This window comes from Drosophila navojoa, chromosome 4, assembly GCF_054131105.1.
Source record: "Drosophila navojoa isolate 15081-1374.11 chromosome 4, UAZ_NAV_1.0, whole genome shotgun sequence".
Classification (NCBI taxonomy): domain Eukaryota; kingdom Metazoa; phylum Arthropoda; class Insecta; order Diptera; family Drosophilidae; genus Drosophila; species Drosophila navojoa.
The window spans coordinates 20705582-20728537 of record NC_142892.1 but is presented as its reverse complement, the minus strand read 5'-3'; the positions used below and the strand labels follow the sequence as shown (position 1 = coordinate 20728537).

General features: G+C 37.4%; 2 protein-coding genes and 1 non-coding gene across 3 annotated transcripts in view; all 3 read left to right on the top strand.

The window, feature by feature from the left end:
- The window catches only part of LOC108650962 (uncharacterized), a 35227-nt gene that overhangs the window by 3653 nt on the left and 8618 nt on the right, over positions 1-22956 (top strand). The window contains exons 2-4 of the mRNA XM_089259727.1: positions 1585-3103; positions 8528-8701; positions 8800-8917. Coding sequence (XP_089115853.1) covers positions 1802-3103; positions 8528-8701; positions 8800-8917 — 1594 coding nt within the window. The 5' untranslated portion in view covers positions 1585-1801. The remainder of the gene's footprint in view (positions 1-1584; positions 3104-8527; positions 8702-8799; positions 8918-22956) is intronic.
- Positions 10995-22956, top strand: part of Akr1B (Aldo-keto reductase 1B) — a 58389-nt gene continuing 46427 nt past the window's right edge. Inside the window, exon 1 of the transcript XR_016196719.1 lies at positions 10995-11002. The gene's annotated coding sequence lies outside the window, so the exon portion shown is untranslated. The remainder of the gene's footprint in view (positions 11003-22956) is intronic.
- TRNAT-UGU (transfer RNA threonine (anticodon UGU)) lies at positions 14180-14251 on the top strand. Its single transcript has one exon. It is a non-coding gene; the product is annotated as a tRNA-Thr (tRNA).

Genomic DNA, 22956 nt, shown 5'->3' with positions numbered 1-22956 from the left:
TAAACTCCATGAGAGAATATTAAATTATTTATTCGCTTTCAAGTTTCAAGGCTTACACAGGCCAACATGATTTTATTAGGCTATGAAGAATTTATTATTACTATTAATGGATTATATTTTCAAAAGTATATGAATTTAATTAGTATCTAATAACTACAAGTCCTTTTATTTATTTCCCACTCTATTGTATTGGCTAGTTAGTCTCTTTCGTATTACATAGAACGTATTTTAAATGTAATTAAGTACTAATTAGCTCTTACTGGACCTGAATTATTCCTGAATATCTTCTTTTCCCCGATTATAGAACAAGGTATTTTAATTTTAGGTACAAATTTATCATGTGAAATGCCAGGGTAAAGTTTATAATTAACTCTAGGTGAACCTACATATTTTCTAAAGGTTTGTTTTATAATACATCGTATTTTTCATAAAATTGCAAGCCAAATTAGTTGATTAGAGAGAGAGAGAGAGAGAAGTAATATCTCATTGTCTTATATGTATATAAGTCATTATAGGAAAGAGTGTAGGAAATACTATAAATTGGATATATTTAATAAATTTCATTGAATCTTATTTGTTTTTCCATCGTCTATTAAACATCTCTTTTCTATGCGATTGTCTGCATTTAAGCCTCTTGGGGATTTTATCCAGTTTTAAATGCAAATCATTTGTAAGACTAACGTTTCTACAACCTACAATCTCCAATTAACAATTCCAATTCCTTATTCATAGCACTCCAAATTTTAACTATTCCCGAAATTGTTATTAATGAAATTCGTTTGCAGTTCATAGTGCAAAAAGTTTTCAGACATCGTTGAATCGTTTGTTGGAATTTCTCGCAATGTCCTTGCTGCACAGTATTGGTTTTATTGTTGTTGTTTGCCAGTTGTTGAATGCTGATGTTGGCATCCGACTTCGCCATTTGGCTAATTGAATGGGTAGCCTTGGCTAAAATAATAAATTCAGCTAGGTGGCAACGTTCGCGCTGCAATTTAATTACTGCAAATGAATTATGAATGGGAAAATACAATTGTGAATGAGAGCAAAAATATTTTAATTGCGAATGGGAAAATACAATTGTGAATGACAGATAAATTATTTAAATATATTTAACTAATTCGATTGCAAAACTTCGGGAACTATTAAACAACTTTTCACTTGAGCCACCCTGTGGTAGTTCAAGGAACCTGAGTCGCCCTCTTTAAAGTCATTGTGCAATTACCTTGGCATAGTTCTATATCAATTGCCGTTACTTTTTTCGCCATTCGCTTTATCGCTGAAGTTTTGCGCAGCCACAACAAATCGCGAATGCGGAATGGGCAAATGGGCGAGGTACCGGATTGGCGAGTGGGCGAACAGGTGGATAGAAAATGATGAATAGGATATGCCCGGTGGCGTGCAATGCCAGCAGCAGCAGCAGCAGCAGCAACAATAACAGCAACAAATAAAACACTTAATGAATGTGGAACATAAATTTGCGCTGATTTGCGTTTTTGCCTCGCGCCTGTTCGCTTCGTGCGCTGGGCCGTAACAAAGACCTAACGGTAAACTGCATAACAGCTCTTTTTTCTTCTTTGCTTGCAGTTGCTAAAGTGAGAGGGAGATAGAGCGAAAGAACGTCGAAACAAGGTCAACGCTCAAATAGTCGAACATGTTGCAAATGCACGCTATGTAAAGGACAGACGGAGGGAGACAGAAAGCGAGAGAGAGAGAGAAAGGGTGTCATCTATAGGAAACGTTCTGTATTCGTCTCTGAGTGCGTGCGAGCGAGCGAGACAAAGTGAATTTGTTTCAGCATACAATGTCATCGATCTCGGCTCAGGGCGTGGTCGAGAGAGCCTCCGCGGAATTATCGAAACGCATAAACGGACTGGGATTACGCTCAAAACACCATCATGGCAGCAACAGCAACAATAGCAGCAGCAGCAGCGGCGGCGGCGACAACGCTTCCTCTAATTCCACATCCAGTGCCACCTCGTCCAGCGGCAAAACCTCAGTAATGGAGCGTGTAACCAATGCGCTCTGTGGCGGCGGCAATTCGAACTCCAATTCGAATTCGAACTCCAATTCCAGCTCCAACTCAAACTCCAACTCCAACTCAAATACCAACACCAATACCAATAGCAACAGCTCAAACGCCGGCGTGCCCGGCTCTGTGAATTCGCCGCAAACGCCAGATAAGCCGTCGCGAGGCAGCCCGGGTGCTGCTACGCTCATTTCCCTGACGAGTACACAACAGCAGGCGCAGCCATTGGCGTCCGTTAATCCCAGTCTGCCTCACAGTCCCGCGCATCTAATGCAACAACAACAGCAGCAGCAACAACAACAGCAACAACAACAGCAGCAGCAGCAGCAGCAGCTTCAGGCAATGGCAGGCTCCACGCTGATTAACTCCAATCATCACCTGGTAATGCCAGCTGGTGTACCTGCGCCGCCTAGCAATATGCCGTTAGGTGCTCCGCCCACTCCCACAGTGAAATCGATTGCCAAGCAAATGAACATTCAGATTCCAGCGCCCGGCTCGCCCACCTTCAGCACAATGGGCATGGTCGCGGCACAGAAGGTCGCCGGCGGGGGCACGCCGCTGCAGATGCGCAAACAGCTGCCCAATCCCCACTTGCATCATCCCTATGGCGCAGTGGCTGCGCCCAACCAGCTGCCCGGCACCGTTACCCAGCCGTTGTCCGCGCTAATCCTCCACAAGCACCCGCCACATATGCAGAGCATCGACGCCCTCATGCTGGACGATCGCTTTCTGAATCGCTTTTTCCAATACTTTTCGCCGTACGAGCGGCGCGTGCTCGCCCAGGTGTGCATCAAGTGGCGGGACATACTGTACCGCAGTCCACGCTACTGGTCCGGACTGCTGCCCACGCTGCAGTGCCGCGAACTCCGCCAGATGCCCGCCTGCGATCGGGGAAAACTCTACACCTCGCTCATTCGACGCGGTTTCCATGCGCTCGGCCTCGTCGGCGCCTCCGACGAGGATGCTCTGGATGTTGTCCACTCCTTTCCGCTGGCCTCCAAGCACGTCCACTCGCTCAGCCTGCGCTGCTCCTCGATCAGCGATCGGGGACTCGAAACGCTATTGGATCACTTGCAGGTGAGAAGGCTGAAGAATTAAATATTATATGTTATTATTATATTTTATTATATGTATATAATAATCTAAAAATTCCTGATATGCCTATGAAACAAATACAAATATTTTTTAAATATTATATCCATCTACTTTCTTATTTTATTTTTCCCCAAGTTCAAAAATATTTCGTAGCATTTACTTATACTCCTATAGATAAATCATAAATACACATGCTTAAGTTGTAGTTTTGTATAGTGATAAGCATTATACTTTACTATATACATATATATATTTCCATTTATATGTTTCCTTTTAAGAATAACAAATTGATTTCATTTTGCAAATATTTTCCCAAGATATTTTTCTTTGAGACAACTTATGCTTATAGAGCTTATATAGATATATTTGGTGTGTTTATCATCGTCTGCTGTCATATGTGTCACTCAAATTGTGATGCCCAGCATCAGCTTCAGCATTTTCCCATGACCGTGGGCATTTCGCCAGAGAAAGAGATATATATAGAGAGAGGAAATTAGAAAATAGAAACAGAGAGAGAGAGAGGGAGAGACAGAGAGAGACCCTAAGACACAAAGATAGTGAGAAATGGAGAGACATGGGTGCAGAGAGAGAGAAAGAATGGGGAGAGGTAGAGACAAAGAAAGAGAAATGGACTAAGAGAAAGAGAGAGACAACATTCTCATTGATGATGGTCAGTCACACGGCGCACGGCCTAAACGAAAATAAATCTTGAAAAATTCCTGACCGGCAAACGAAACTGAAAAACAAACTTTGCTCGATCTTATTTAAGTGAAACGTGTTGAACGCAAAAGTGTGTCACATACGCTGCAGCAGGTGCGAAGAGGTGCAAGGGGTAGAAGGGGTGTCGCTAGGTAATTGCAAATTGTGTGATAATTTCTATATGCCTTTCCGCTTTTCCGATCTCTTAACGAATTGATGCGATCAATTGAGAGCGAAAATCACATCAAAGGCAGCGCCATAAATTTCGGTTAATTTAGTAAAAAATCTTGCACTAAAACGAATGAGCATAGATATATATATAAACATATACATACATTCGTATATATATGGAATATATATATTTACGTATATATAATATATAATTGTAATTAGCGCGTTTCGCTTGTTGAATCTTTTATGAGCTGCGTTAAATAATATGAAATGAATTTTTAGCAATATTTATGAGGCCAGAAAATTAAAGCGCTGAACTAGGCAGGTAGATGAAATGGTGTTTATTTGGAATTCGAAATTTTTTATTTAATTTAAGTGTAGTAATTGTTAAATTCCTCGCCATTTTATAGCCTAGCCTCAAGGCTGCTTAAACGAAAAAGAAATAAAAGCCAGAGTGCTCTAGGTGGGAGTGCTCGACTAGTAAATACTCTAAACTAATCTTTACTGCTGTTCTATTTAGATGTGTATATGTATGTGTGCCTATAGGTTCTTTTATAGATACGAAATTAAGAGAGTCGCAAACCCATACACTATATACACATATATTCATTTCTTTATAGCTGTTCTACACCAACCTATGTCATATTTTTTTGAATTTCTTCTGTTCAGGTATTACGATTTTAATTAATATTTGCATAGTGTTCTAATGAAATTTAAATGGATGTAAGGGGCTAAACTTTGCACAGTTATGTGCCTAAAAACAAGTAATATGTAATGTAATGTAATTTTAAATAATTGTGCGGATCGATATGCTGTGTTTAGTTTTAATGATCTTCGAGCTCAGCCCCAAAAGTGTTTTGATCGATGTGAATAAACAAGTTATACAAGGTCAGCAGTGTAAAAATTAAATTTTAGTTTTTTCTTTGTTTTAGTTAGCGAAATAGATGAACAGGTATTTTCTTTACGGGCTTTTATTTATTTGATTATTATTACTCTTAGTGTAGGAATCCCCCTTTAAGACATTATTCTTAGTTTTTGTCTTATGGCATAGTTTCACAAATACGACTTTTCACTTGATTACTTTTATTTCAGCAAACTTTTAGCATTATTCTCACTTCACATTATTTTCGACATGTGATTACTTTTAGTAATTAATTTATTTTAATCTTAAGTCGAATGACAAATCCAATTAGTTGCTCTAATTGCTGCCCTCAACTAACTTCAGCTCAACTCAACTCAGCTCCCAAAATCTATTCTGAGTTCTAAGAATCCCTCCAACTTAATTCGCTAGGCGGCCAGCAGGAGGGCAGTGCGTAGGTGTAGGCGTGGTTGACGCACATGAGTAAAGTGGATAATGTGTGGGCGCTGGGGGAGCCCAGTTGAGAGGATGGAGCTACCTCAATGGCCGCACACTCTATGCCAGCTGCTCCTGTTTGTGGCTCTGTCAATCAGTCAGTCACTCAGTCACTCAGTCACTCACTTGCGTAGTCAGTCCGTCAGTCTGTCAGACTGCGTGTCAATCTGCAATGTCGCTGTTAATTCAATGTGAATGCATGTCATGTTCATGGGCCTCGTTTGTTGCTGATTGCAAATTGTTGTCGCTGGAAATGTCAACAAGAATGGCACGCATAGTTGCCTGTGTGTGCGTGCGTGTGTGTGTGTAGCTTTTAGTAGTATAATTTCAAATACCGCAAATTTACATAAATGTATATATATTATATGTGTATATACGTAAAGCATATTTGACCTTGGGGAACGAACGCAATGCGCCTAATGCATCTGCGACCCTACAAAGCTTTGGCTTTGCATTAACAATTCCCAATCATTCATGGCACGAAAATTGCGACGGAAATGCGACAGCATGCTACTGCTGCTGCTGTTGCATACCCGTTTAATGGGCCCTCAGTTGGCAATTGCCTTCGTAGCACACGCGGCGTATACATTATTTCCGCATTGCCAACTGCTCAAGCTGGCGCGCTGTTGAACCCAGTTGACCCATAAACGATGACATGCGCCAGCTAGATATTCTAGAAATAGTTCTTCAGACACTCAACTTGGAGTTGGAGTCGAATTAACTCAGTTATACCAAATATTTACGAGTGTGTGTAGATACAGTAGACACCGTCTGCATTGCACTTGCTTAGGCATGTGAGTTTACTTTGCGACTTGAATGTTTATTTAACTGGACAAGAAGATATACAGTTAAAATCTATTAAATATCGTAAATGTATGGATATTGTATTGCTTTTATATTTTATGTTGATACAGTTGTATTTATAAATTTATTAACAGATGATCTTTTAAGGTCTTTTAAGGGATTCCCAAATCTTTCTTTGTAGATCAAGAGAGTAAATTATTTGAAATATTTGTTTTCATGCGAGTCTTTATGGGACTTTCTACTCACTAAAAACACTTTTTTATTTATTTCTGTGGCTTAAGCTTGGCGAAAATATTACTTAAGCGAGATTTATTTAAACTACGAATACATAAAACAAAAACACCAACTTCTATCTCGGGCAACATCTCATTGTGGCTTTGTGGCTTATTGATTTTGCGGCTGACATGTAAAAAAGTTTACCCTGGATACGTGTGTGTTGCCAACCAGCTGGGAAAACAACAACAATAGCAAACATAGAGGAAAAAAGAAAAGTTTTTGCCATAAAAAAGCAAAAATCCACTGATGCCCCAACCATTTTCCCCATTAACAATGAAGTCATTTCCAAAGGCAGAGGAAAGAGGAAGTGGCGAGGTGGAGCGAGGGGGCGTGGGGTATAAACGTACGTCAATTAGCTGGAAACTAATTAAAGGCTATTTGCATATCAGCATAATAGCCATAAGATTTATCAGATAGTCATTTATACGATCATGTTCTTAGCCCGCACTATTCATGAATGACTGAATGAATGCATAATTAAAGAGACAATTCTGACAGAGTGAAAGAAACAGAGACAGAAAGAGAGAAAGAGAGAGAGAGATAGGGCTGGCCGTATATCATATTATTTATTTATTCATATATGCTCGGTATTTATGTACGTCGTATAATTGAATGAAAGCTAAGTGAAATGGTATACGATAAATGGTATTTAAGCTCATCTTGTATTATGTTGGAATTAAATACTTAGTATATATGTATGTATGTATATGAATATATACATATAAATAACTCCGAATATACTCCTGTATATACATACAAAAAAAAAATTGCTTTTTCCTGAGTACCTTCAAAGTAACCTAGAACTTCATATGAGTATATATCTAAAATGATTCAAACTGATGGACGACTGCAGATGTTAATCAAAGTAGTGTTTACTCAGAACTATACTTGTTTACCCTTTGGGAAGTAATATAAAAATATATTGCTAAAGCTTCTTACTTGTTTTTATAAATTTCAATGAACTCAACTTACTCAACATTTATTCATAATCAAGTCCCGTACCATATAATAAACCTGATTATAAGAAGTCAGACTAAAGGTCATTTGTCATAACTGACATTTGATATACACAAAGATGACTGAAATACATAATATCAACAGCAACAACAACAACGAGAACGACAACAACAGCTATATTTTTGTCGTCTAATTGTTGATGTAGTTAACGATAAAAGTTTGTGGGTTTCTCCAGTTCAGTTCTGTTATTTTGTTTTTCCTTCTGTATGCCCTTAAACGTATTTCTTTTCCCTCTTGTTTTCCATGTGGCATTTCGCATTTTGCTCGATTTCCTCGCATTTCCTCTTTAGGTTTTGCGTCATGTTTTCACTTTGCTGAGCGACTTTATTGCTATTGTCCTTTGATTTAACATGTTGTTGTTTGTTGTTGTTGTTGCTTGCTGTTGTTGTTGCTTGCTGTTGGCTTCTCTTGTGTGCCACGCGGTCCACGAGCAAAAGTTCTCGAGTGTCGCCAAGAAGCGCTACCAACTCCAGAGCCATAACGACAATAACAAAATTGTGACTAGTCAGATCGAAGAGTCCACGACATATTGTCTGGGCACGCAATGTGGGTCGGACCATTCATTGTGAAATGTGAAATTGTTTGCCTGCAATTGTTTTTCCCAGCCAAAGGTCAAAGTTGAAACAATTTTCAAGTATTTTCCGGGTCTCTAATGGCATGTCTCATGCCCGAGCTGTTGGAAACATTATAAAGTTATGAAAAGTACAAAGTCAGCTTTGTGACACATAAGTCCAGCTAAGTTTGGGCTTTTATTAGATTTTATTTTATTAATTGTGGAATATTTTAATAGGTAGTGCACGTGCAATCTTTAAGTATATTTATATTTATACTCGAGGATTATTGTCGGTTTATATAGAATTCGAAAGTAACTCAAATTATTTGTTTAGGTTTATAAAACACATCCCTAGCATTTACCCTCTATAAATATTTTTTTGTACAACATGTTTTTAATTAAAAAACTAAACTAAACTCGAATAAAACATAAATACGAAATAGCAAACAACAAATGGCAAAGCCAAGCCACTACACACATCTATATACATATACGGATGTATATATCTAACTGAATATGATGACAATTGCAGAGTCTGTTTGAACTTGAGCTGGCTGGCTGCAATGAGGTCACCGAGGCGGGCCTCTGGGCCTGCCTGACGCCCCGAATAGTGTCCTTGTCGCTGGCGGACTGCATCAACATTGCGGATGAGGCGGTTGGAGCTGTGGCTCAGCTGCTGCCTTCGCTCTACGAATTCTCGCTCCAGGCAAGTTTTTCCAGCACAATGTCTATCTGTGTGTCTGCGTGTGTGTGTGTGTGAGTGACAGTGTGTGGAACATGGTCTCATATTTAATTAAATTACAGGCTTACCATGTCACAGATGCTGCCCTGGGCTACTTCTCGCCAAAGCAAAGTCACAGTTTGAGCATATTACGCTTACAGTCATGCTGGGAACTAACCAATCATGGCATTGTTAATATAGGTAAGTCCTGAGATCTATATATATTATATTTCGGAAAATATTTAAAGAAGTTAACTACTTGAATTTGTGTAAAATTAATTCTATGAATGAATTATAACTGAAGGGTTTTCAAAAAAGTTTTAGTAATTTTAAGTGCATTGCTGTAATTCAAAACCAATTTTCCAGGCGAAAATTGAGTTCTGAATATGGTGTATGCTTTACTACGTTATGATTACTACGATCTTTAAAAAGAAGATCCTTTATAATCCCGAACTAGTATCGCATGATGGTGCTTGCTGGAAATCATATTTATTATATACACCCAGTATTCAATAATTAAAATATTTATTTAAATTTACTGTATGCATAGTCGAAATGAATTTCGTGGAGCATTAAACAGTTAGAAGTGATGCGAATGTTGTAAAATTTGTCGCATTCTCTTATTGTTCGTTTGCCGCTTGTTAGGCAACAAAAGTGTCTAAATGTCTGCTGAAAAGTTGTGGGAATTGCGGAAGCTACGGACAGGCGTATTGTTACTTTACATAACTGTGCCGATTGTCGTTAAAGGGAATTGTGACGAGCATCCGCCACGTGTATGCCAATTGGCACAGGTGTAATAGAAAAGGGCGAGACAACAAAGGTGAAAAAAAAAAAAACAAACTCCAACTGAAATTTATCCGAGCAGAGGGAATTTCTAAATCGTGTTGCACTCAGCTAATTGAAGTGGTTTTTCAGCTAACCTTTTTTATTCCCGCAAAATCATTCGAGTGCCGTCCATTCGAGTATAGCCTTTTACGTCACGGACAGACAAAGGGCTTTCACCCTTGTCAGCTTTTAACCGGATTTGGCAGCTGAATGGCGTTGGAGCCAACTTCATTTTAGCCAAAAATTGATTGAAATATTTCTAGGAACTCGTGATTATTTTAAAAGGGGTTTGAATTAAGTTAAGCCATACGCCACGTACATTAAAGTTTAATGCAGAGTATCTACTAGTCAGTCACATTTAGTTGCTGTCATGCATATTGTTAAGTCATGCAAACATCATTGCATAGGTTTTCCCTTGGCTTGCGTTCTTTTACCTAACTGCTTTCGTTTTATTGAGTCCTTTCTCTATCTCTTTCTCTCTCTCTCTCCCCTGAGTGCTGTTTCAGCGTCTCCGAGCGACTTTTCTCTGCAGTTACTGACAGTTGGCACTGCTTCTCCGTAACAATGTTGCAGTTTTATTGCGTTTTATTCCTTGGAACGGACTACACGCCAAATGAAGACATTTTGACAATTCCAAAATAAGAAGTTGAGATGATTTTCCTTTACACAGTATTTACTCTTGTCTACCCAACTTCGATTATCGGTAGCATGAAGTACAGCATGTATTTTTTATACATGAAGCATACCTTTAAAACTCAAAAGGGCACCCTTTGGTATTCAAAAATATTACAAAATTCCTACCCTTATCAGTTCCTAGCATAGTTGGACTATTTAACAGGTTATTTACTAGCAGCAATTACATATCAATTTTTTATGAATAATTGATTGTCAATTAAATGTTGTTTGCCTTATGCTACAATCTAAGTAATATATGAAAATGGTTAGTTGTTTACATTTACTGACCTAAGCTACGAGATAACTTTTTTACCGGGTAGTTGACTACCAGCATATAATGTGTAGACTTATTTCGTGCTGAGGTATTTTTGTTTTTTTAATTTTTTTAATGTAATGCAATTTTTGCCATTTATGTACTAATGCATTAACTTAACTATCTAGAGAGCATTTACTAGTCTTAAATTGAAATTATAATTAAGTAATAATGTTACAAGTTAGCATCTGTACAGGGTATCTCCAAGTGGACTACCTCTATACAAATTTCTACTTGTTATCCCATGGGAATGCGGTTATTACAAATTACAAAATGGCTGCCATACGCTGCATTACTCCACTCTTCATTCTTCTCTTCCATTCCCCACCCGCCAATTCGTTCGCTTTCCGCAATCAACTCGGGTTAAAAGAAAAAACATGATTGACTGTGCTCTACATCTCTCTCTCTCTCTCTCTCTCTCTCCACCGCTCACTCGTTCGACAGGGTCCGTTGAAGTGCAACAAATTAAGCAGTCAGTTGCTGCAGGCACTTCCCTACTCTTCCCCTCCTACTCCTCCTCCGTACACTTCCCCCTCGTCTTTGCTTTCGCCTCTCAGGCAACTGGTTGGCACTTGGGCTGCCAACTGAACAACACGCATCGTCGCCTCAACGATTCAACGCCTCTCCGGAGCCCAATTATAAGCCACACTTTCTCTCTCCCTCACTCTCTCTCTGTCTCTCTCGCCGGCACTAACGGTAAATGTTACAATTACAGCTTCTAGAGTAGTTCGCATCAGCAACGCATCGGAACTGGAGTCCAGGAGCAGCTGGAGTCTGGGCAGGCTGCGTTTGCCGGGAACTTGCTAATGACTGCGAAAGTTCAACTTGGCAATTAAAACGATTTAAGATTAAATAGCGCACTTAAATATTTAGAGAGCTTATTACACTCGTGCAGGCAAAGGGGTCCACAAACAGTCAGAGAGTTACACAAAAAGAAGACGTTTTAGGTGATTTATTAAAGAAAACTACTTTGTCAAGAAATGATGGAAAACAGAAACTTGGACAGTAAATAAATGTCTCTTATACAAAGTAGAAGAATGCGAATGCGAATCAACCGTGATTGATATTACAATACTTATATTCCAGTTTACTAATTATGATAACGTCTATTAGTCTATGTAATACGTTAACTATATATAAAAGCTCTTCTATTTGGGCAAAGAGCTTAATAAAGTAAATAAATTCCAGAAATCTTATAGTGGCAGTCAATTTATCGATAACTGCAGCCAATACATGAAATCGATAAACAAAAGTCTTAATAAATGTAAATTTTAATGTACGTGTCCCTTTCTTTATTCCTCTCTCCGTCTATCTATATCTCTCTCTCTTTCACTGTTTCTATTTATATCTCTCTCTTTCTTATTATCTTTTCACATTCATATAAAATTGGAAAAATTGTTATATTAAATAATGCAATAATAATGCAATAATTCATTTAAATTTCATCATTGCCTTTTCGCATCTTCATTCAGTTCCATTCCATTCAGTTCACTTCCTTCTCTTCTCTCTCAGGCCCGAGTTCTTCAATATGTTTGCCTTATATTGTTGTATAAAAAAAGGCAATTCTAGAATATTTAACTTTTATGTCCCATTTTATTAGTCATATCTCTAACTGGTTGTTAAACAAACCAATTTGAGTTTTTATGTCAGCTTTACGAGCTGAAAACGCTGTTCAACGTGAGTTGTCCATGGAGACTGCAATATATCGATTTTATATACATATATACTGATATATATATGTACATGTATATATTTATAACACGATATGCTTTGAATAAGAGGAACATCTTTTGGATTGTTTAATTATGGAATTTGCAAATTGCCTATGAATCTTTTGGTATTTCGTTTTGTAAATAAACAAAATATATGTATAATTTTAATCTTTAAAGTGCTGTGTGAATTCAAAAGCTCAAAATTGCTAAACATAGCAGTAATCCCTCCTCTCTCACTCTGTCTCTCTCTATTTATCTCTCTCTCTCTCTTTATTTATCTCTCTCTCTCTCTGTGCTTGTCTATTTACATTATTTTGGCATTTGCAAATATATCTAATTGGCATAAGTATTTAATGAGAACATTTCTCATGGACCATCAAATATTTGCCCAACATTCAGACAGGCAACAAGCAACAACAACTACAACAACTGCAACATCAATAATGTTAACTTTGCATTTTACATAGGTTTTAATTTGTATAAATATTTAAGCATTTTAATTTGAATGCTTTACGTTTGACCACATTTACTGCAATATGGCAAAAATATTTAATTAATGGCCTCGCTGGGAACTTCATTCAATTCAGCTCCACCCCTGACCCATAAATGAAAACATTCGGAAATGTGCCCGACCAACAGATACCCTGTACACATATTTCCTTCTCTGTGTTGCTGTTTTAAACATATGTACATATATCTATATACATGAACGTTTCTCAGCACATTTTAATTTTCAGGCCATGCCTTTCTCTAGCTGTTACATATATTCGGGCAAAGTTAATATACCCTGCATTCCATTATTTCTGGGTATAAAATGAGTTTATAACGGCATTTTCAATTGCCAGGGGAACGAAATATATTAAATTATAAATTGATATTGATTGATGTGTGTCGGAATGTAAACGCTATAGCGTTTTTGTATGCGATTTACATGGATTCTCAAGGGACACTAGGAAATAGAAAGAGATAGACAGATATTTAGAGAGAGTGAAGTAAGCGTCTGTGGAAGAGAAAGAGGGCAACAAACAGAGAGGAAGAATAATGGAGAGAGGGTGAAAGAAAGTGAGAGAAAGAAACATAGTGAGAGACAAAGACCCAGTGAAGGAGAGATAGCAAGAGAAAATGAGATGGAGAGGGAGAAATGGAGTGAGTGGTTAAGAGACAGAAAAAGATGCCAGAAATAAAGAAGCTGAGGAGATAGTAAAGCAGGAGAGAGGAGAAGAGAAATTGGCGGTAGCTGAAAAACAAACCTAGAGGAATTCATAATGCAAAGATCTTATGTAAACAACTTCCATAACATCATCAGAGATAAAGTAAAATTTGAAGAAAAATCAATGATAGTGATAAAGTGGGTTGCATCATGGTAACATTATATGAAGATAAGACAGATAAATTCGAGAGAGTGTAAAGCAAAGAACAAGACATCAATCATAATACTTAGAATAGGTCTTTATTAGGCTTTAGATCTAATTTGATTTTAAATTTCACATCCGCTTCTGCAAGAATGTTATTGCTTAGCGAATTTCATGGCAAGAATTTGAGTAAATATTTGTGCAAGTTCCGCTGTAAAGTCTAATTAAATTTGTATAAGAAAACTTTCGCGAGTTAAGAAACTTTGCTGTTAACTTGCAATTGCATAAGCTTTGCCCGGGATTTAAAGAGGAACCGCGTTGGGCCTGGTAAGACCTTGTCAAGGTAAATGCCAGAAGTTTCATAAACAATTTTCACAGCGCGCGAACTGAACGCGACGACTGAAAGTTTGCTTCGCTCTTATCAGGCAATGGGAAAAGCAAACGCAAAAGCAAAGGCGAAGGCAATAGCACTGGCAATGGCAATGGCAATGGCAACATGAAGAACGCATTTAACTAATTAAATGTTGCATCTAATTGAATCGGAGAAGTCGCTTAAGGGAACCAACTCGCCACCCACAGATCGAGCGCCTTCTTAGCTCAGTGGCAGAGCGCTGGTCTTGTAAACCAGCGGTCGTGAGTTCAATTCTCACAGGAGGCAGAGTTACTTTTTTTTACCGAGCACCCGCCGTACAAGTGGACGGATGCCAATGGACTTTTTATTGCTGTGCCTAGGCCAAGGTTTTCGTTTTTGTTTTTTACTTTATGGGTGACAAATCATTTGGCACGCGAGTGACGCTGACAACGCCGGAAACGGAAGTCCATGTGATATGCGAGAAGTACCTGAGGCTAATTGGCAGCAGCCATGGCAGACGCGCTCTATCTCACTCTAGCTAACGCCTCGCTCTGTGTGCGAGTTCGTTCAACTGGGCGTATGCGTGATTTATGAGCACGCAACCAAAACGAATTTGCGAATTTACGAATTTACGAATGTACGAATGTACGAATTGCAAAAGGCGGCGAACAAGTTAATCACACATTAATTGACAATGTCAACACAAATGCCAGATTTCATTAAGCAACCCAAGGCGCACAAGGCAATCCTCATTATCATCATCATCATCATCATCATCATCGCCATTGTGAGGGGGGCCCACTGCTAATAAAGTGGCTGCGGTTCGTTTCTCGTCTGAACAATTGCAATTGTCATTAATGTCAGCGCCAAAAGCAAATGTCCATCAATTTAACCGCAAGTGCTCGACGTCAGCGAGCGCTACGAAAATCTGTAATCCTCATCATTCTGGTTCCGCATCAAGCTGTCGTACAGCGGTTGATAGAGGCACAGTGGCAATATTCGATAGACTTTAGTAACAATTTATATAAGAAAAATTTCGATTTGTATTTAATTTAGTGTTTTATATGACCCAGAGAGGAAATGTATTTATCTAAATTCATATTTAAATGTTTTGTTATATTAGTAATTTTAATTTTAATTTGCACCATACAATATAGGTATAAATAAACTATTCTGAAGTATTTTATATTATTATTTTTTATTTAAGCTCAAAAACGAACAACTATTAAATAATAATAGATATTGGAATAGCCCAAAGGTACATTTTAATATAATACAAATTTATTGTATCATATATACAATATTTTCCATTTATTATATATTATTTTTTTTTAGGCAAATTTCTTTTCAAGCCCTTATGAAAAAATGAATATAGCAATATATTACCATTGTTCAATTTTACATGCTATTTAATGATTTTGTACCACTGTGCTTCTGACACTCATCAAGTTGAGCAAGTGCAGTTTTTCTAAAAGGAATTGAAAATACATGCATGTAGTATAATTTGATTTTTTAGTCACTTAAGGTCTGTATAATAATATATATAACGGGCTAATACGTTGAGGTATATAAAGGAATAAAAAAAAAAAAGGAAAGCTGTAACATTTTAAAAGACCGCATAGTGTTGAGTTAAGGCTGAGCAGATGAACCACAGCGAGAGCTGAAAAATAATAAAATAATAATAAAAATAAAACATAAATAACTTTAATACTTAAATTAAAAACATGAATAATCTCAACAAAATTTAAATAATAATGATAATGTGAGTAATAATGCTTTATGCGCCGAGCAGTAATAATTATTGTATTACCAATAATCTAATAATAAAAGATATATATCTAGTATATTACATATTATATATCTAGTCTACAAACATCTGCTTAAGTACACACTCTATCTACATGTTTTGTTAGGCCACTTAATGAAGCTCTTAATTGGCAGCCCACCTCTCTGATGTATCCATTTGATTTCATTATAATTTCTGTTTATCTTGTTTCAATTTCTTGTTTTGCTGTGCCAAAATTGCAAACACGAAATTCTTGAGTTCAGCTAGACAAAAATTCATCTTCGTCAGCCTCCGCAGTAGCCAGAAATTATCTTATGCGCCTATGTGTGGCAGGTGGAAGGCACACATAGTGAGCTGGCCACAAAAATTTACGTTAGATCTGCACAGCTAATCTGGTTGATAATCTGCCCACTCAGTTTGAGAGGTTATCTCTTGATGCTTCAAAGAGATCATTTTGTACTATTCCTTTTGACTGAGACAAGGCTTTCTAATTGCATAGTTATTCTTAATTGGTATCAAGATTAGATAAATAAGATAAGATATATATTATATTTAATGTATAGATATTATGAATACATAAAGAATATGCTCCTTATTTAATTGATAGCATAAAGTATAGAAATTTCTGTTGTACTTCTGGTTATTTTAATTAGTTTGACTCTTCCCATCCTTTATATCATTTCATAGAAATAGTTGATTGTTATTTTAATCACCTCCCATAGTATGAAGGTATCTCGTAGTCGAGCATACCATCTATTGCATTTATTTAATTACATTTACATTTTCAAGGTAATTGAGGTTGTTGTCGTTGCCGTTGTTGATTTTTGTTGTTATTGTCATCATCATCTGTGATCAACGCTGCCAGTGCTGCGGATGCTCACTATATTCACCCTCACATATACATACATATATGCATGTGTGTGTGTGTGTGTGCTGTGATATATTTTTAATTAACTTATTTTTAAGTATATAAAAAGCTCAACGAGCTCTCTTCCGACGCGTGCTGTGAGCCACGCATGTTGCCAACCAGCAAGCAGTCGCCCTCTCCGCCCACCGCCACGCCCCTGCGAACGTCTTGGCCAACTTGTCAATCAATTGTCGCTCGCTTACTTTGTTTTGCACACGGCATTGGCCATGAACTTAACTGAATATCCCTGCCTAACAAAAAAAAAAAAAACAAGTAAGAACGTTGCAGTCGGGCGCTACCGACTGCGGAATACTCATTCACATCCCGCGGAAAACTCTTTTTTGTAAATTGCAAATTTTGTTATTTTAGCTTATTTTATATTTTTTAAATATTTAAATTTTATTTTTATATTTTATAAAAATCTTTCCTTCCGTGTTATCAATGCCTATTAAGCCTATTTGTATATACATATACATACATACATATGTATGTAGGTAGCTCAAGCATATAAATGTCGCAATTTGATAATACAAATGCCGATTGCCACGCCCCTAGTGGCCGTAGACACCTCATTTTTGGCCAGTTCTTAGAAAGAGCTAACGGTAACGTAAATGCGAAATTTGAATGCTTACGCTCAAAAAATGTGAAAATTACAGGGTATTTTTCGATATGCCACGCCCCCAAAGAGGCGTGACAAGTAACTCAACTATCCAAATTCGTCGGAGATATAAAGTTTTGCGGTTTGCCACGCCCCCTTTGGACGGACATATATCCACTATAGCTTGTTGGACTTGGGAGGTCAATTCGCGTATATATATCAAATTTCAAGTCTGTAGCATCAATAGTGCCTAGAATATAGCCAAATTTGAAAAATCACTATATCTTCAGGTCCGATTTGCCACGCCCCTAGTAAGCGTAGACATAAAAATTTTTCATCAGTCATTATAGAATTATAGCATTAGCTCACGTGCGAAATTTCAACGTTCTAGCTTTAGAACTTTAGGAGATATAGTTTTATCTGATTTGCCACGCCCCCAATAGGCGTAGATATATCCACCATAGCTTTTTGGACTTGGGGGGTCAACGCGGACCTACATACCAAATTTCAACTTTCTAGCTCTTCAACTAACATGATTTCTGGTATATCGGAAAATGCATTTTCCGATTTGCCACGCCCCTAGTGGGCGGATCGGGAAAATTTTAACACTTTATAAATCGGAGTTATACACGAGTATGTGTTCCAAATTTCAAGTCTCTAGCTTCAATAGCGGCGAAATGAACTGCGTTCATACGGACAGACGGACGGACGGACAGACGGACAGACGGACAGACGGACAGACGGACGGACGGACAGACGGACGGACAGCAAGACGGACATTGCACAAACCCAATATACTAATTCACTTCGTGAATGAGTATAAAAATAAAAAACAAAAAATAGAAAGAAAAAAAAAATACAAAAACTTTTGTAAGCAATTTCTTTTTGCCATTCTGAAAGCAAATTTTTTACATGAAATCAAGAGAGCGAATCGAGAGAGTGTGTGAGTGAGTGTAACTGCATAATACTCGCTCGAAGGACCATTGAATACCTAAGCATTATATTTTATCTGAATATACTATAAATGTAGTCCTTAGCAGGTCTTATAATAAATAAAGGATGAGATTCGAATTGAATGGTAGCGACTTTAAGATGCTCGCTCGGAGCTAGACGGATATTCCAATTGTCTAATTGAAGTTTTTAAAACATACATACATATATACTTTCATAAGCAAAATATTAACTTTATCACAGTTGAGTGAGTATACGCAGCTGCAATATCCAAATTTAAACTCTCAGTTTAATGAACGTGCATTAGCTCTTCAATATACTCTTATCGCTTTATGAAAGAGATTAAGAATCTTTCTCTTGCCATAGTCCACGGCTGCTTCTTAAGTGGTTCCATTAGGCGGTCGCTGTAATTTATAAGCTTTTAAGCGGCATCAATTTGCTTTTGTTTAGGGTCAGTAAACGGCAAGACGGTGAAAACAGAATTCCATCTAAATGATGCCAAGGCACATCCTGTGAGCAAGCTATTCACATTCCTAGTACGATTCACATGCCACATTCACATCCATATTCACATTCGCATCCATCAATGTCAGCCTGAGGACGTCTGTTCCAGCTAATAAACTTGGACAACAATGCAAACCCCATTGAACTGCCTCAAAACGGTTTCCTCTCAATGCTCGCAAACCTTTTCGGCTGTCAAAGCAGCATCCAAGCAAAGGACCTCAACTTCAATTCAACTGAGTATTCCACACTAAATTAAACATGAATGAAAATGATTCTGTATAGTTATTTATATATTATTATATATGTATATTTATTTTTATGAAGAGCCCCATTTATTTTAATTAATATTAATTGTATTTTAGAATTTAGTTTTTGTATATTTATAATTATATATTTATAAGTCTAGAAATTCTTATTTTCATTTTTAAAACAATTATGTCCCTTTATTTAACTTAAATGAACAATATATAATGCTTATTTATTTCAAAGCCCTAATTCAAAAGAGAAATTTAATTTATATCAAATAGGAAATTTGTATATATATTTATTTTAAATCAATTTCATTGAAAATTGTCTATATTTAATATAATATCTAAACTATATATATTATTTGTATTATTTATATATCAATTTTTGTTTTACCTATAACTAAGTTAATGTTATGGCTAAAGCCTGAACTTATATAAAGTTTTAATCTTTTATAAAAATACAATTTTCTATTCAGTTGCATTAAAAAAGTTTATTTATATATTATTTAAAATAAAATTAAATTTATAATTATTTCCATATCATTTGTATGTAAATTAGAAATTTAAATTGAAAATGTAATTAACGCATTCTCGAGACCACGTACACACACACACATCTAAGTTCTTCTAGCTTATCTAGAAAATGTGGAAAGCTTTAATTACAAAAATTGTCTCCAGCAAATGCAAGAAAAAGTGAAACGTAATACGAAATAGGGAAATGCTTGCCAAGTTTATATATGTATATGTAAATAAAAGTTGTGCTCCAAGCTGACAGCCAACAAAAACTTGCTGCAAAGCAGAAAGTCATTCACACACACACACACACACCTTATATAAATATACGTATATATAGATACTTCCTTGCCTTGAACTTAGTTCAAGTCGGCAAAGAATATGAAAAAAAAAAATACTTGTAAATGTAAATTCGTAATTGCGAGCTTATGTAATGGGATTGGTAGCTGAAGCTGATGGAGGAGCTTAGGCGGATGGCGGGTGGGTGGGCCGAAGGACATGCCAGGATAAATCATAAAGTTCAACTCGAGCTGCAATTCAGGCACGTCGACAGCTGCTTGAACTGTGCTCAGCCTTTGGCAGCAGCTGCACTCAAAATTAAATGCATTTTAATGATAAGCCCACACACATACACACACACAGATGTTTATGGAGGCAAGTGACGGCACACTGACCCTTAAAAGTATGCAACACATTTATGTAGTCGGTGTATGGCCGATGGGCTTCGATGATTGCCCCACAACGATTGGCATTATTAACAAAGCCCAGCGACAGTGGCAATTACGTCAGCAGCGACAGGCGCAGGACGAACAGGACTCAGAGACCAAGGGATGACAGAAGAACAAGTGTCTATCTGGGCAGTGCCTACGCAACGTCAACCGCAGTCAACCGAACTGTCACGTCCTGCGCGGCCATTTTGTGGGCGGCGGCAACAGAAGCTGGACGCCACTTTGATAACAGCGAAAGTGACGTCTACAATGCAGTTGAGAGAGAGATAGAGAGAGAGAGGGGGGGACAAACAATGCAGATATATGTATCTATACTCGTATATTATATATGCTACAACAGTAAATAAGTGGAATAATTCTGAATGAATGTTGTGGCTGAATGGGACTGATGAGGAGGGAGACAGAAAGAAAGGACGAGAAGTAATGCAGCGCGTGTAGCATAATATTTAATATATACACTAAGGAAACTAGCGTTAAAGCCACGTCTACATATGAGAAATAACACATATAGAGTAAATAGAATATAAATAGTATACCTTAACCGTTAGCTGTTGGCATTACTCCGGAGAATAAAGGGACGTGCGCTGAGCAATCAAGAAAGTCATGAAGGGGCCCTTTAAGAAAACAACGGCGTGTGTCAATATACTTTATCATTGTATATTTACTATATCTACTACATCTTATATACAAATACAGAAATCATTTATCATACCTTCATATTCTGATTGTGGATAAAGCAAGAGTTGAGATATGAGATATATTGCGATGTTTTTTTTTTTGTCAGCCAAGTTGCGTGATTTGTTATTATAGAAAATTGATTAAAAATTGGGTTAAGAATCGTTTTACAATGTATGTTTAGCATGACGTCAAACAGAAAGACTAAAATTTATAGAGTTATACATTGAATAATATTACAACTTAATTTTGCATACAGCTATAAAAAAAGAGGTTATATCAGGTTGTCTGAGACTAAAGGCTTTTCTATAGCTAATACTCGACTTGTTATCCATGATCCTAAAGAGAGTTTGACTTACTACTAGCAACTGCAATCACTAACTTTACGCTGACAAATTGCTGTTCCACAACTTTCACTCCCTTCATAAACTTACCTTAGTGGCTCTTGGCTCATGGCTCTTTTTGGTAAATCGCAACAAAATGGTTTGCCGAAGTAATGCTCTAAGCCCGAGCTTTAAAGAGCTTAATCTGAAACCCAATGTTCATAAATTAAAACATTCATATTCATATTGTGCGTATATAAAGAGTGCATTTTGAATAGGTGCTGCTTATTAAAGTTGTAGTTCGTGGAGGCTGCCATTGGAGACTGAAGAGTGGAGAGTGAGAGCGGAGCGCGGAGAGCTCTGATGGGGTTGGGCTTTGATGTGGCATCAGGCATCAGGCATTCTTATTAAAAATGCATTAAAACGCTTAGCCTCACAGTCTTTGCTCCCACGGTTCCCACGAGCCGTGGCTCCCAGGACCCCGCCGGTGTCTATCAGCTTTTCAGGTCCTGTCAGCCTGTTAGTCCTGAGTGTCCTTTTGACGAATTTTCCACGCGCTTCACTTTCCAGGTCATGCGTCAGTGTGTGGGTGTAAGTGTGTGAGTGTTTGAGTGTTTGAGTGCAGGCAACCAATTGGCAACTACAGCTGCACCGGCTTCAGCCACTACCTTGTCTGCGAATCCATTGTCTGCTCATTCTCGCTCCAGTTTATGTGCTCATGCAGCTGCAAGCTGTTTACCCAGTTCTCCATTTCTCTTTTATCCTCATTAGTTTCCTCCTCATTCAGAAGCAACTGAAAGGAAAACTTAAAAAACGCTTTTCACGGAAATTCTTTATGGAACAGAATTTAAATATGAATAAAGTTTGTTGCGACTACGGGAATGAAATTGTAAAGGGAAGCAGTTGAATTGGAACACGAATCGGAATATTATTAATTAACTGAATACCTTTAGATGAGGTGAATCTTTTGTAATGTGAATAAATGAATGAAAATATGTATATGTATATGTAGGTGTATGTGTGTGGGTGAAAATAAAAGAGACTGGAGAAAAAAAGCGGCTTTAAATGTATTTCGTCAGAGCTGTTAAGGGAAACATCGAGAATGTAACATGGAAGGAGCAAACTTATATTAAAGTTAACTAGAGAGTACATATGAAATATAGTAATAAATAATTATTTTCGGATAACTCTTGTAGAATTATTCCAAAAACTTTTTGAGTTTGAATCCTTACTCTCCGAGAGAGAGACAGAAAGAGAGAGGAAGAGAGTAAGAAAGATAGCTGGCTCTGAATGTTCTCGAGTGTTCCAGAAATTATAGCTCGGTTGTCATTCGTACATTCGTCGTTGTAAGTGGAAGAAGAGATATGATTACAAACTTGCAGTCTAAAAGTAGAATTTCATGGGATTAATTGAAACGAGCGCGACATAAGTATATACATACGATATATCGCGTCAGTTCCTTATTATTTATAGCTAAGTATTTGGTACACGAATTGTGTTTGAGTCTACAACTGTTTTAGTTTCACATTGGATATGCCACACACACAATCATAGTGTATGTGTGTCTAGACTGCCCTTACCTAGTGCCAAGTGCTGCCAATAATGTGAATTGCCTTAGTTAGGCTTATAATGTTGGGCTTGTTACAGGGCCATCAAGACCACAGCAAACAGAGCCTAGCCTATGTAAGAGTTGTCAGAAGCATATAATTTATTTTGATTGAAATTGTAAACTGCATTTCGAATGCTGTCAGCTTGCCAAAAGTGAATTTTCAACGATT